General features: G+C 41.7%; 1 protein-coding gene across 1 annotated transcript; it reads left to right on the forward strand.

Annotated features, from left to right (window-relative positions):
- The first annotated feature begins 9,582 nt into the window (after positions 1-9,582).
- On the forward strand, positions 9,583-16,010 carry LOC106569939 (proteasome subunit beta type-7). Its single transcript, XM_014141713.3, has 8 exons — positions 9,583-9,883; positions 14,006-14,099; positions 14,215-14,312; positions 14,479-14,619; positions 14,870-14,985; positions 15,236-15,294; positions 15,378-15,529; positions 15,653-16,010. Exons 1-8 carry the CDS (start codon positions 9,819-9,821, stop codon positions 15,762-15,764), a joined length of 837 nt encoding a protein of 278 aa, XP_013997188.1. The 5' UTR covers positions 9,583-9,818; the 3' UTR covers positions 15,765-16,010.
- Positions 16,011-16,182: the final 172 nt, after the last annotated feature.

Genomic DNA, 16,182 nt, shown 5'->3' on the forward strand with positions numbered 1-16,182 from the left:
TTGAGTGTGAACTGCAAGAACTGCAACGCTGCTGGGTTTTTCACACTCAACAGTTTCCCGTGTGTATCAAGAATGGTCCACCACCAAAAAAGACATCCAGCCAACTTGACGCTAAATGCAACGCAATTAAGAAGGTGTTCTTAATGTTTTGTACACTCAGTGCGTATACAGTTGAAGTCAGAAGTCTACATACACCTTTGCCAAATACATTTAAATTCAGTTTTTCACAACTCCTGACATTTAATCCTCGTAAGAATTCCCTGTCTTAGGTCAGTTAGGATCACCACTTTATTTTAAGAATGTGAAATGTCAGAATAATAGTAGAGAGAATGATTTATTTCAACTTTTATTTCTTTCATCACATTCCCAGTGGGTCAGAAGTTTACATACACTCAATTAGTATTTGGTAGCATTGCCTTTAAATTGTTTAACTTGAGTCAAACGTTTTGGGTTGCCTTCCACAAGCTTCCAACAATAAGTTGGGTGAATTTTGGCCCATTCCTCCTGACAGACCTGGTCAAACTGAGTCGGGTTTGTAGGCCTCCTTGCTCGCACACGCTTTTTCAGTTCTGCCGACAAATTTTCTATAGGTTTGAGGTCAGGGCTTTGTGATGGCCACTCCAATACCTTGACTTTGTTGTCCTTAAGCCATTTTGCCACAACTTTGGAAGTATGCTTGGGGTCATTGTCCATTTGGAAGACCCATTTGCGAACAAGCTTTAACTTCCTGACTGATGTCTTGAGGTGTTGCTTCAATATATCCACATAATTGTCCTCCCTCATGATGCCATCTACTTTGTGAAGTGCACCAGTCCCTCCTGCAGCAAAGCACCCCCACAACATGATGCTGCCACCCCCGTGCTTCACATTTGGGATGGTGTTCTTCGGCTTGCAAGCCTCCCCCTTTTTCCTCCAAACATAACGATGGTCATTATGGCCAAACAGTTATATTTTTGTTTCATCAGACCAGAGGACATTTCTCCAAAAAGTACGATCTTTGTCCCCATGTGCAGTTGCAAACCGTTATGGCAGTTTTGGAGCAGTGGCTTCTTCCTTGCGGAGTGGCCTTCTAGGTTATGTCAATATAGGACTCGTTTTACTGTGGATATAGATACTTTTGTACCGGTTTCCTCCAGCATCTTCACAAGGTCCTTTGCTGTTGTTCTGGAATTGATTTGCACGTTCATCTCTAGGAGACAGAATGCGTCTCCTTCCTGAGCGGTATGACGGCTGCGTGGTCCCATGGTGTTTATACTTGTGTACTATTGTTTGTAGAGATGAACGTGGTACCTTCAGGCGTTTGGAAATTGCTCCCAAGGATGAACAAGACTTGTGGAGGTCTACAATTATTTTTGGAGGTCTTGACTGATTTCTTTCGAATTTCCCATGATTTCAAGCAAAGAGGCACTGAGTATGAAGGTAGGCCTTGAAATACATCCACAGGTACACCTCCAATTGACTCAAATGTTGTCAATTAGCCTATTAGAAGCTTCTATAGCCATGACATCATTTTCTGGAATTTTCCAAGCTGTTTAATGGCACAGTCAACTTAGTGTATGTAAACTTTTGACCCACTGGAATTGGGATACAGTGAATTATAAGTGAAATAATCTGTCTGTAAACAATTGTTGGAAAAATTACTTGTGTCATGCACAAAGTAGATGTCCTAACCGACTTGCCAAAACTATAGATTGTTAACAAGAAATTTGTGGAGTGGTTGAAAAACTCCAACCTAAGTCTATGTAAACTTCCGACTTCAACTGTATGCAGGGGCGGAAATCCCAGGGGGGACGGGGGGGACACGACCCCCCCATCCTGGGAAAAATATGATTTGTCCCCCCCAATATATCACTGTAAACATAACTATGTAATTTAAATAATATTAATAATACGCAATGAAAGCAATTGTGCTGATTATAGACACTTAATAGCTCGTTTTTAAGTTTCAAAAGATTGCGACCCCCCCCCGCCCTTTGCCTCACAATGGTTTGATCCACTGCCAGTTCCTTAGTTGGCAAGGTAACAGAGGGTTCGTGTCTACTGTCTGAAAGGCACTCAATGCACGTAACTGGCGGGAGGTTCATCCAGTCAATCGTGCCAGGGTTCACACACACACTAGCTGAATATGCAGAGCTAGCGTGCAAATATTAACTATTAGTACACCGAAACGCAAAGTAAGAACCCTAGTAGCCTAATATCTCAAAGACTAGTTGTTAAAATGTTCATAAGAAAGCAGTGAAATGCTAATGGAAATGTTTCACAATGATGTCATTAGGCAGAGCAGGCAACAGATGGCACACAGACAGCAGAGTTGGGGACAGATATGCAGGGACAGACTGGCAGAGACAGGGAGTCTCAGATTAGTTTGTTGAGTCTTTGTTTGGCAACATTATGAAAGGTTCTCATTTTTTTTTACTTGTAAAATAGGAACATAATTGGAAAATGACATGGATACCCCCACTCTCAACTTAAACTGGTGACTGAACTAAGATTTGTTAAAGGCAATGGTATTGCTGTTGTGATTAGTTGTGTAGTTTTGGGTACCGGTAGTTAGGAGTACGGCAAACACCTTATTTCTTTGGTTCCTCAATATACATTTACCATATTACAACGTAGGCTATGTGTTACAGCACTACTTTTGGTGTCCCCCTCAGGAATTGCTCTTGAGAAAATGTAATGTCCCCTCCAATTGTCCCCTCCAAAGTTGATATCAGATTTTCGCCCCTATGTACTGTGTTCCATTTAATTCTGTAGACTGAGTTTTAATATTTAATTCTATCGGATTGATACCATTATGACATAGACCTTCCATTGTTCACTTCATGTATCACTGCATGCAATGTTCCAAGCACACACATTTCCTCAAACAGGTACACATTTCCTTCATATCCACCATGCTGAGGAAGGGGAGAAAGGTATGATTTTTAGGTTGTAGAATTATCAAATAAAAAATTGTAGAAAACATTGATATTACAGATTATTCTTCAACTATTATCGTTTATTCATGTACTGCTAATGTAAATACGATAAGTGTGTGTTCACAATGTGTATACATTTCTCACAATACACAGAAGAGAACAAGAATCCTGGCTAAAGCTACTGAGGCTCCCAGGTAATGACCTCTATTTCTACCTAACACACACACAGACAGAGTCCATCTTACCTGGTCAACTCTTCACAGGGATTCTGTAACACCCCAGGTGGAGGTTCCTGTTTCAAACCAGGTTTCTGATCAGCAAGTCCAAGTGAGGCCAGTGGTGAACCCTGTGGTGAACCTATTGCAAAAGGTAAACGGTATCCACATTTTGTTATGTTACAGCCTTATTCTAAAATGGATTTAAAAAATTATTCACATCAATCTACACACAATACCCCACTTTTGCAAATGTACAAAAATTTAAAACAGAAATATTGAAATACTCGACATGTTACTCAGGTGCATCCTGTTTCCATTAATCATCCTTGAGATGTTTCTACAACTTGATTAGAGTCCACCTGTGGTAAATTCAATTGATTGGTCATGATTTGGAAAGGCACACACCTGTCTATATAAGGTCCCACAGTTGACAGTGCATGAGCTCAGAGACAGGATAGTGTTGAGGCACAGATCTGGGGAAGGGTACCAAAACATTTATGCAGCATTGAAGGTCCCCAAGAACACAGTGGTCCCCATCATTCTTAAATGGAAGAAGTTTGGTAGCACCAAGACACTTCCTAGTGTCACGTCCTGACCAGCAGAGGGCGTAATTGTATTAGTTTTGGTCAGGACGTGGCAGAGTTTTGTGTTATGTGTTAGTTAATTGGGGTTGGACTCCCAATTGAAGGCAGGTGTGTTGAGTAGCCTTTGATTGGGAGTCCTATATAGTAGTGTGTGTTTTTCCTTGGGGTTGTGGGTAATTGTTTCTGTTTAGTGTGTTTCACCTGACAGGACTGTTTGGCTGTCAGTTTTCTTGTTTTGTAAATTGTATAGTGTTCGCTCTTTATTAAATGATGATGAACACTAACTCTGCTGCATTTTGGTCCACTTCCTCAGACAGCCCTTACACCTAGAGCTGGCCGCAAAGCCAAACTGAGCAATCGGGGGAGAAGGGTCTTGGTCAGGGAGGTGACCAAGAACCCGATGGTCACTCTGACAAAGCTCCAGATTTCCTCTGTGGAGATGGGAGAACCTTCCAGATTGACAACCATCTCTGCAGCACTCCACCAATCAGGCCTTTATGGTAGAGTGGCCAGACAGAAGCCACACCTCAGTAAAAGGCACATGACAGCCCGCTTGGAGTTTGACAAAAGGGCACCTAAAGGACAAGATTATCTGCTGATGAAACCAAGATTGAACACTTTTGGCCTGAATGCCAAGTGTCACGTCTGGAGGAAACCTAGCACCATCCCTACGGTGAAGCATGGTGGTGGCAGCATCATGCTGTGGGGATGTTTTTCAGTGGCAGGGGCAGGGAGACTAGTCAGGATCGAGAGAAATATGAACAGAGCAAAGTACAGAGATCCTTGATGAAAACCTGCTCCAGAGCACTCAGGACCTCAGACTGGGGCGAAGGTTCACATTCCAACAGGACAACGACCCTAAGCACACAGCCAAGACAATACAGGAGAGACTTTGGGACAAGTCTCTGAATGTCCTTGAGTGGACCAGCCAGAGCCCGGACTTGAACCCGAGCGAACATCTCTGGAGAGACCTGAAAATAGCTGTGCAGCGACGCTCCCCATCCAACCTGACAGACCTTGAGAGGATCTGCAGAGAAGAATGAGAGAAACTTCCCAAATACAGGTTTGCCAAGCTTGTAGCATCCTGTCCAAGAAGACTCTAGGATGTAATCGCTGCCAAAGGTGCTTCAACAAAGTACTGAGTAAAGGGTCTGCATACTTATGTTTTTTTATATACCTGTTTTTGCTTTGTAATTATGGGGCATTGTGTGTAGATTGAGGAGTGAAAATAAACTATTTAATCCATTTTAGAATAAGTCTGTAACGTATCGTATTAGGTCATTTAAGAGTCTAATGTGCTACATAAGAATAATATGTTAACAGAGTGACAAAGGATATTCATTTGTATAGCAATCGACAACAACCATGTACTTTCAAAATCCCTGTCAGTTATTTAATTAATTGCAGCAAGCCGTTGCCAACCCATTTGAAGCTGCTAGGCGACATGGCTACAACGTGGATAAATTAGAACAAGTAACTGGCATAACACCCTTCTGCCTCAATGTGGCAGAGAGATTCATCAATGATGTATGCAGGATTACAAGTCTAAAAGGATCCCTGTAGATCTCTCTGATTTCGCTTCAATTCAAGATGCTGGCGATCAGAGAGGCTTTAAGCAGTGGGAGGACTACACATCGGACGGGTTTACCTTGATTGTTGGCCGTCTGACTGGGCTCGTCCTCAATAACCTCATGGATAATTTCATGAAGGAGTGCAGGGGGACATTAGTAAGCACGAGTGTCTGACAGACCTGGGTTTCAACATGGACATTTGCAATTTTCTTTGTGGATGGGCGAATTTCGTAGTTAGCATGACCGTAGTAAACGGACAGGAGATCAGTCGCACTCCGGGACCACTGCCTGTTGGCCAAAGCGCCGTCGACGACCAACGCCGTCACCTGAGAGTGCTCTCACATCCACAAAGAGGTTTAGAGGAGTCCAAGGGGCCCTTAGTCTCCAAGAGCCACAGTCAGGTAGCCAGTAGCACACAGAGATGCCCAAACTGCAGCACGGACAGAAAGAGATCACAGGTTTATGGTTCCTTTACCAATTAGTCCCGTACACATTATTATTAGTATGTCCAATTATTAACAGTATGGGTGTTAAGATTTGCAGTAGGCCTAAATATTGCAAATTGTCCTTTCTGGAAACTCTTTGTCATGCTACTGCTATATTACCACATTAGAAAAATGTGGTATTTTGTGTTGATTGGAAACTGTTGCCCTCAATGTAGTTGCACAATGGCCGAGTGGAATCCCTCTTTCACATGTTAGCCTATGAACACTGTGGACACTGTTGCACATGGATAGCTCCCAGTGCTAAATTGCCAAACTCAGAATGTAGGCCTGCTTCAACATTAATGAGCTACTAATTGTAATTCTGGAGCAGGGGAAGGAACTGAACATAAAGAGACATACGTCAGTGTGGTGTCTTTTGCTTCACGTTCCTTATCAAGCCCCTAGAGCAGGGGTACTCAACTACTATTTGAGAAGGTCCAGTGATACACATTTCCTATGTGACAAATGTCCGGATGGATATCGTCCTTTATTGACGCTGTGGTACAGCATGCTCTCGATGGACGTCCTGTGGACCCTTAGGGGACAGGCTGAATTTCTTCAGCCACCTGAGGTTGAAGAGTTGCTGCCGTGCCTTCACCACGGTGTCTTTGTGGTTTGACCATTTCAGCTCCCAGGAGATGTGTACGCTGAGGAACTTTAAGTTTTTGACATTCTCCACGGTAGCCCCTCTGATGAGAATGGTGCGCGCCCAGCCTGGTTCCTCCTGAAGTCCACAATCAGCTCCTTTGTTTTGCTGACGTTGAGGGAGGGGTTGTTTACCTGGCACCACGCCATCAGTGTCTACATTCTCTCTGTAGGCCATCTTGTTGGTAATCAGGCCTACTACTGTAGTGTCATCAGCGAACTTGAGGGTGGAGTTGGAACTGCGTTAGGCCACGGAGTCATGCATATACAGGAGGGGACTGAGGACGCACCCCTGTGGGGCTCCTGTGTTGAGGATCAGTGTCGAGGAGGTAATTTTGCCTTCCTTCACCACCTGGGACGGCCCGTCATGAAGTCTAGGACCCAGTTGCATAGGGAGGAGTTTAGTCCCGCAAGCTTTGTGGTGAGCTTAGAGGGCACTATGGTATTGAAGCTGTAGTTTATGAACAGCATCCTCACATGCATTCCTTTTGAGGGTAGTGTGAGGGTAGTGTGCAGTGCAATGGCGATACCGTGGATCTGTCGGTGCGGTAGGCGAATTGGAGACGGTCTAGTGTGTCAGGGAGGGAGAAGGTGATGTGGGCTTTGACTAGCCTCTCGAAGCACAAGCAGACAATTTTGATCTTTTTTTTAGCAATTGGTCTTTTGACCAATCCGATCAGCTCTGAATAATATCTGATGTGATTGGTCAAAAGACCAATTTGTGGAAAAATATCAGCATTTGGTTACCTGTCTAAACGCAGCCAGAGGGGGACACTATTTCCCATTTGACCAGTAGTGGGGTACTGTCCTGACCACACAAATAAACCACTCCATCAGAAACCACACCCTAGCTACACGTACAGTGCCTTCAGAAAGTGTTCATACCCCTTGACTTATTACACGTGTTACAGACAGAATTCAAAATGGATTAAATCGATTTTTTTCTCAACCATCTACACACAATACCCCATATTTTTGTAAATGTATTGAAAATGAAATACAGATATCTAATTTACATAAGTATTCACACCCCTAAGCCAATACATGTTAGAATCACCTTTGGCAGCGACTAAATCTTTGGCAGCGACATGAGTCTTTCTGGGGATGTCTCTAAGAGCTTTGCACACTTGGATTGTACAATATTTTCCCATTATTTTCAAAATTCTTAAAGTGCTGTCAAATTGGTTGACCATTGCTAGACAACAAAGTCTTGCCATAGATTTAAGTCAAAACTGTAACACGGCCACTCCGGGACATTCATCGTCTTCTTGGTAAGCAAATCCAGTGTAGATTTGGCGTTGTGTTTTAGGTTCTTGTCCTGCTGACGGGTGAATTGTTCTCTCAGTGTCTGGTGGAAAGCAGACTGAACCAGGTTGTCCTCTATGATTTTGCCTGTGAGTAGCTCAATTCTGTTTCTTTTTTTTTAGCTTGAAGAACTCTCCAGTCCTTAATGATTACAAGCTCACCCATAACAGATTCAGAGCGGTTGGGTTAAATGCGGAAGATGCATTTCACTTGAATGCATTCAGTTGTACAACTGACTAGGTATCCCCCTTTCCCTTTCCATTGATGAAGCCACCACTATGCATGAAAATATGGAGAATAGTACTCTAATGTGTTGTATTGAATTTGCCCCAAACATGACAATTTTTTGGCAGTATTACCTTAGTGCCTTGTTGCAAACAGGATGCATGTTTTGGAATATTTTTTATTCTGTACAGGTTTCCTCCTTTTCACTCTGTTAATTAGGTTAGTAATTGTGGAATAGCGACAATGTTGTTGATCCATCCTCAGTTTTCTCCTATCACAGCCATTCAACTCTGTATGTGTTTTAAAGTCACCATTTGCCTCATGCTGAAATCTCTGAGCGGTTTCCTTCCTCTCTGGCAACTGAGTACGGAAGGACACCTGTATATTTGTAGTGACTGGGTGTATTGATACACCATTCAAAGTGTAATTAATAACTTCACCATGCTCAAAAGGTTATTCAATGTTTACTTTTGTATTTTTCTAACCCATCTACCAATACATACTCTTTGCGAGGCATTGGAAAACCTCCCTGGTTTTTGTGGTTGAATCTGTTTGAAATTCACTGCTTGACTGAGGGACCTTACAGATTATTGTATGAGTGGAGTACAGAGAAGAGGTAGTCATTCAAAAATCATGTTAAACACTTATTGCACAGAGCGAGGCAAGTGAGGAAAAAAACTCAATTTAATCCATTTTAAATTCAGGCTGTAACACAACAAAATGCGGAAAAAGTCAACGGGTGTGAATACTTTCTAAAGGGACTGTATACCTGCTATGAATCCAAGTCTCCTGAAATATGGGGCTTAGTGGCAGACTTCTTTGGTGGCAGACTTCTCCCTGCGCAGGATGTTGTTTCCCATGTGTTTCTGCTACCAAGCGTCCATCCTCCCCTGAGCAACATGAAGACCAAGTGCGAGAAAATAGAATGAAAGTTCACTTTACCCTACATATAATTATGTTGAGAAACTGTTTTGTATTTTAAACTAATACTAAACATAGCATATTTACACTGGCCTTGTCATTTCCATAACATGTTTCACACTCCACAAACTGATAATGGTGCAAATGGCCTAAGATATGCCATTGATAGCCTACTTATAGTATGACCGTAGAGGGCATAATTTTTTTTACACGCCATAGACATGCATATAAAAGTATGCCTATTCACACTTCACCCGTATTCATTGCTTCTTTCGTTTTATTTTCTATAATTCAATACGTTTTGCACCAATTATGCAGCTGTTCATTTTCCAAACAGCTGGTTGTGAACCTACAACGGTAGTGCTATTTGGTATCCTTAGGACATCTCAAAACTTAAGCCGTACCCTAGCCGTAACCCTTACATAACCTTAACCATAACCCTTAACTAACCTTAACCATTTTAAAACGTCCGAGTTGGGACGGCCCAAGGATCCCGTTCCTATCAGCCAACCAGCCATTGAGAATCCATTTTGTTCGGTTTTGACAAGATGGTATACAGTTTGTCAGATTTGACTTTTCGTAGCAGGTTAGAACTTACGCAGCAGTTTAGGAGAATTAGGTTAATGTTAAGGAAATGGGTTAGGGTTTGCTAAAATGCACAAAAGAAACTACTTTTGACGTTAACTTAACAAAAGCTGTATCCCTTCTAGCCATGACCCTTTGTTCTCCCTGGCCTATACGGTATTTTGATTCGTCTGAGGCTATGATGTGTTAAAATTGAAAGTGAAAGAGTTCTCCCCACTAAACGCTGACACATTTAGCTAACACAGTTTACCTTGACAGCGTTTAACAAAGTAATAGGGGTAGAAAAGTAAAGTGCAGTAAGCTGTCTCACCTTTCACAAGGGGTCTCGGTTTGTGGATTCGTTCGCCCATCTTGATTGAAGATGCTCAATAATTCTCGACCTTACCAACCTCAAAGCGCTGGTTTTTCCTTCGAAAACACTCGCAGGTGAGTTCATTTCTCTGAGGCCCACATGGTAATTTGATAAACATTTACTCCAACAACGAAAACATCTTTATAATAATCAGGGCTGTCAACTTTTTAAGAAATCTTGGAGTGACTTTCATTGCCCTCTGGCACAACCCCTAGACAGGTTTTACAGTTTTAAAGCTAATTTCCTGCAATTCTACATATTTTGATATGGCTTAGGCCTACTGTATGACCAGGGTGGAAAATAAAATAAAACCACAGGTCAGGTGTATTCAAGATGCTTTGAACATTAAATAAACACTCAATTGTACAACTTTGTTACTTTGAGATCTTTGGGATTACATTTAAAGTATGCAAAATATATTTTTTAGGTGGTTTGGCACATTATTCAAACAGTAATGAGATGAGGAGACTGGCAAATGGGAGAAACCGTGGGAAGGTTGGAAGCAGGGACTGTCCGTTCTCTGGTGGAAAGTACGTGCCAGGGAGTGTTACTACACCAGGGTTCCCCAATTGGTGGGCTAAATTTGGCCCGCGGGTGGTTTTATTTGGCCCCCCCAAGTTTTCGGCGCAAAAAGAAATAAAACATTTGTGTGGAATTTTCATTGTAGGACATAAAAGACTGTAAAAAGATCAGGAAATCATCTCCAAGTAATCTTAAGAAGTCTGCTCCCAAGTATTCCCACACATAATCGAGAGACACGTGATCATATACAAATGTAAGCAAGGTTTGAAATTATTATGTTTTTGTCAAACAAATCTGTTTGGGCTTCTTGCTGCCATTTCGCATTCTTGCTGCCATTTCGCAGTCTACAAATTATTTGTAATTATTTTCCGGCCCCTCGACCATCCGCTCCAGACAAATATCGGCCTGCAGCTGCATCTAGTTGATTATCCCTGCACTACACCAAGGCTCTGCACAGGAAATATTAATATTAATGGGTGATGGCAGGGGATAACCAAATCATAGATTTCAGTCTCCTTGTCAATAGACTGCTTTCAAGCTAAGGACATACATTTTGTAATTTGGGTGAACTTTCTTTAAAATCTTCCCTGTGGCTCAGTTGGTAGAGCATGGTGTTTGCAACGCCAGCATGGTGTGTGCAACGCCAGGGTTGTGGGTTCGATTCCCACGGGGGGCCAGTACAAAAAATAATAAAAAATGCATGAATTGAAATGTATGCATTCACTACTGTAAGTCGCTCTGGATAAGAGTGTCTGCTAAATGACTAAAATGTAATGTAAAATAGGTCTGGAAGAAAATCCTGCTTGCTCTCCAGGAGGGTTCACCACCCCAATCTATGTTTCCCAAGTGCTGGGTTTTTCAAAATGTTCTTATTATAACAATTAATATCTCAATCACAAACCTTCAAGAAAAATCGAATGAATATCACTATTCAGGTGATTTATGCCTACTAGTTTAAGATCCTTGCCATTGTCGTACTCTACATAGACAAAATATGACGTGTTTATGTGTTGTGAGTCCCCCTACCATCTCTGCTTAGCATGTGCACAATACCAAAATGTCAAGTTATATTTGAGGCCTGGAGCATTTAATATCCGATGTTTATTTGTAGGACTTATACAAAACTGTCCATGAATGGCTGCAAAAAATACATAGCCTCATATACTTTATTTTCAAACGCTCAAGTAGGCATATCAGATTTCAAATATGTGATTACACTGGCATAGTTACACATCAAGTCCCCTTAACAAACCTTCCCTGCTAAAACATATTGTAGGTCTCTGTCTACTGCCCTATCGTTGTCACAGCCTTAATGCCAATCACCAAACGAGGGGACAAATGCAAGTGTGGATTAAATCGACTTTAGTAAACACTGTCAAACAGATGCATTCTGCAATAGGCACGGGAGCAACGCCTCCATTACACCGATAGCGTTATTGCATTTTGGTACACCAGAAGTACATTTATTTCCAATGGAATGCTGCGTTTGCCTTGCGACATTGCATTGCAGAGGCAGTTGCGGTGCATTCTGTGTGGTGCGTACGTTGGATATATTGAACATATACATAAAACCGTATGCATAGACGGCTTGACACAAAAGGTAGTTAAAGGTGAATGTTAAACTTTTGTTGCACACATATCCAGATGATGCTGCGTACCATTTAGCGCAATGACGCTGTCGGTGTGATCGAGGCATAACAGCAACCTCATTTTGTTGGCATTGTACATAAAACAGTGCTGCTGTGCTGCTCTCTCCATCCAGCTCCACTCTGATCTTGATTAATCCTCTTGATCCCTTACATAACTAGACCAATCATCTGCTTCAAAGTGCCGTGGCGCACAGTGCTGTGATAGGACAATGATAGAGGTTCCGCTCGTGATGTTAAATTGCAGGTGCAGATGCTCTGATTTCAAAACGATTTGGAGCACAGTTGAAAAGTCAACGCACTGATTAGGCACTAACTAGTCAGGACGTGACTATAAAAATAAAAGCAGTACTTTTCAATGCGTGAGATATGAGGTGTGGCGTCTGAGCATGAGAGGAGGGTCAAATGCGTCACACGGCCAATGCGTGAGAGTTGGCAGCTCTGTTTAATAAGATGTTATGTTTGTACCACAGTGTTGTGAAAGATCTTGAGGTGGATGTGAGGGGCTCGAGTCAAGACCCAATTCATGCACAATTAAAGGGCTACTCGACCACTTTTCAACCTAATTTTCATTATCTCCAGCGCAATACAAGTGTCAACCAGAGGAGGCTAGTGGGAGGCGCTATAGGACTACTGGCTCATTGTAATGCCTGGAATGGTATGAATAGAACTGTATCAAACATATCTCAACCACATGTTTGACCCAGTTCCATTTAGTCTATTCCAGACATTACAATGAGCCCGTCCTCCTATAGCTTCTCCCACCAGCCGCCTCTGGATTGTCAACATATGTGAAAACAGCACATTTGTACGTTTTGTCTGAAAGAAATATAACGTTAAGTTCTACCCGATGACATCAAAAGTTAAAACAGAGATTCACGGTGCCGTGGGGAGCAAGAACACTCTCCCTTGGGCTAGAAACTCATTGCAGCTTTTGAAAATCACTTTTTTACTTTTAACCCTGCCCTGTGATTAACAATGCTTTAGGACCTTATCTTTTTAACCACATATCATAGAAATGTGCTGTTTTCACATACAGTGACTACCTCATGAAGCTGGTTGAGAGAAGAGTGTGCAAAGCTGTCATCAAGGCAAAGGGTGGATACTTTGAAGAATCTCAAATATAAAATATATTTTGATTTGTTTAAAAAAATGTGGGTTACTACATGATTCCATATGTGTTATTTCATAGTTTTGATGTCTTCACTATTATTCTACAATGTAGAAAATATTACAAATAAAGAAAAACCCTTGAATGAGTATGTGTGTCCAAACTTTTGACTGGTACTGTATGTAGACACTGGTTTGGTGCAGGAGATGAATGAGGTTGAAAAGTGGCGGAATTGTCCTTTAATTACTGTGCCTGTCTGAAATTGTTAAAGAAACTGATATAAAATGTCATTTATTCTGAATATGACACATTTTTGTCATTTTTGTAAATTTGTGAACCTACAGACTGTGCTATACTAAGAATATAGCACAGTTTAAAACAGGTTAATTACTGCAAGCCTACATATTGTTACCATGTAAATGCATAGTTTTAGCAGAGACTGTAGAGGAAGCTTTCCTGAATAATCTCTGCTTTTAGTAGGCTTAGGTTTAGAGCCCGACCAATATGTTTTTTTTGGGGGGGGCAAAACTTATGATACCAATATATCTCCTGACATACTATTTTACAGCAGGGAAATTAAAAAGTGCCATTTTCCCATACTGAATTTTCATAAATTGCCATCCAAAAGAGCAATTATCCAATAACTATGCTTAAAATGTTGATTTCATACTTTGTGACAATAATGACACATCATAAGAATGGCCGCAAGTGTTCAGATGAGCACGAAATTCCCTTTTTTTGTTCAATTTATTGAATATCGGTTATCGGTGGAGTTATCGACCGATGTAGCATTAAAAGGCCAATAATCGGCTGATAATATCAGTGAATCGATATATCGTTCTGGCTCTACATAGGCTAACACAATGCCAGTTCCTCTAAATACTCCCAACATTGCATAAAAAGTGCTCACTTTGCAGGAATGCTGTGTTGGAGGGGAATTTGTCTGAGCTTGGTTACAGTTCTCCTAAGGCAAGGAAGACTGGAACCACCATCGCTGGCATAGTCTTCAAGGTGAGAATCAGTCATTACACATTTTCTGCTTACTGTGATGTAGCTGTTTCAGGGTTGAGCTCAGCACAATCAATACCCTAAGTGTGATTATAGTTTGGGTATCCTCCCTCCACAGGATGGGGTGATACTTGGAGCTGACACAAGAGCCACTGATGACATGGTGGTAGCTGACAAGAATTGCATGAAGATCCACTACATTGCACCTAACATTTAGTAAGTGCCACAAAGAATACACCATGTACAGTATAATAGTGTAGCTTGTGTAACCCCTATGTAGATCAGCATCAGCCCCTGCACAATGGTAGGCACAGACTGGGGCTTTTGTTGAAGTCTATTTGAGCCACCATGCTTCACCCACTAATCTCAGTTTTTATTGTAGCTGTTGTGGAGCAGGTGTGGCTGCAGACGCAGAAGTCACCACTCAGATGATGTCATCCAATGTGGAGCTGCACTCACTTAGCACAGGACGCCCTCCCCTTGTTGTCACGGTTACCCGACAACTGAAACAGATGCTCTTCAGGTGAGCGAGAGCATGAATGAGTCTGTGACGATGGGAAAATAAGACCACTACAGTGGCCACTCTCATAACAAGGTTTGAATGCTCACAATCCAGTTACTTTCCAGACCATAATATAAAATAACAGACACAGCAGTGCCTTCGTTGATAGCACATCCCTCATTTGATTACAACATCCAGGTTTTATCATGAACATTTTGATGATGCTGTTACATTGTAGCGCTCTACACCTGAATTGTGACTTCCGCTCCAGGTACCAGGGACATATTGGCTCCTCTCTGATTGTTGGGGGTGTGGATGTGACTGGCGCTCACCTCTACAGCGTCTACCCACACGGCTCCTACGACAAACTACCATTCCTTACCATGGGTATGCTCTCCATTAGTTTATCTAGTCAATTCTTGACTCTGTCATTGATGGAGATTTTGTTTTAACCATCTGTCCATGTGTTTCAGTTCATCCTAATCACAGGTAGTGTTGTCTGTATTGTTTGTCTTTGGTAATCGTCTATTGCCATCAAATAATTCATCTGGGCCGTGTGAAGAGCTTCTAATGGTGTGAAGTTGTATTGAATATTGAAACATTAGATAAGGTGACATTACTGCCGTTGTTTTTGCAGGTTCAGGAGCAGGGGCAGCGATTTCAATATTTGAGGACAGATACAGACCAAACATGGAGGTGAGATGCAGTTATTCTCATTGAACAGTTGTTCATTTCATAAAATGTATTGCTCACCTGTCTTAACTGTCTATCTTGCTCAGCTGGAAGAGGCTAAAAAGCTGGTGCGGGATGCCATTGCTGCTGGGATTTTCTGTGACCTGGGCTCTGGCAGTAACGTGGACCTGTGTGTCATCACCCAGGCAGGGGTTCAGTACCTTAGGAGCTATGACCAACCTGCCCAGAAGGGGAAAAAGTGAGCAATACAAGTTTCTACTAGGCTACAACCAACAAAATGTTGTGAATATTACTTGATTATTCATAACGGGAATTTACAATATGCTCTCTTGCTCTCTTTCCTTTCTCTGTCTGTTTCCAGGGAAGGACAGTACAAGTACAAGCCTGGCACCACTGCAGTTTTGACAAAGACTGTCACACCCCTGCCTCTGCATGTCGTTGATGAATCAATTCAGCTCATGGACACTCAGTGAAATGTATGCTGCTGCAGGCATCATCAAACACACTTGTGAATTCCAACACTCATTAGCAAAAGTATCTACTTTAATTCTAAATAGCTAAGATGAACTTATGAATTTATAATGGCATTGGTTTTTGCATAGCTTATTACACATACTTGGCAGCTTTTGTTATTAAATAATTTACTTTCAAAACAGTATTGCAGTGTATGAAACATTAAAAGGCAATAAAATATTTCTTACATGCGATAATGGCATTAAGTATCAGCAACAAGCATTGGTAATTTGCATTGCGATCGCCTTACTGGTACGTAATACCAAAATACAATGAATGCATTTAGACATTTTTATTAGACCTACATGTATTAGCAGGTTCTACAAGAACATGCATGCAATAGTACATCACTGAGTACAGTTCCATGCACACAATAAT

Source organism: Salmo salar, chromosome 14, assembly GCF_965601325.2.
Source record: "Salmo salar chromosome 14, fSalSal1, whole genome shotgun sequence".
Classification (NCBI taxonomy): Eukaryota; Metazoa; Chordata; class Actinopteri; order Salmoniformes; family Salmonidae; genus Salmo; species Salmo salar.

Coding starts and splice junctions, on each gene's coding strand:
- LOC106569939 (XM_014141713.3), top strand. CDS start 9,819: ATGCTCAATAATTCTCGACCTTACCAACCTCAAAGCGCTGGTTTTTCC. Junction 14,313..14,478: donor TACATTGCACCTAACATTTA/GTAAGTGCCACA, acceptor TTTTTATTGTAG/CTGTTGTGGAGCAGGTGTGG. Junction 14,986..15,235: donor ACTACCATTCCTTACCATGG/GTATGCTCTCCA, acceptor TTGTTTTTGCAG/GTTCAGGAGCAGGGGCAGCG.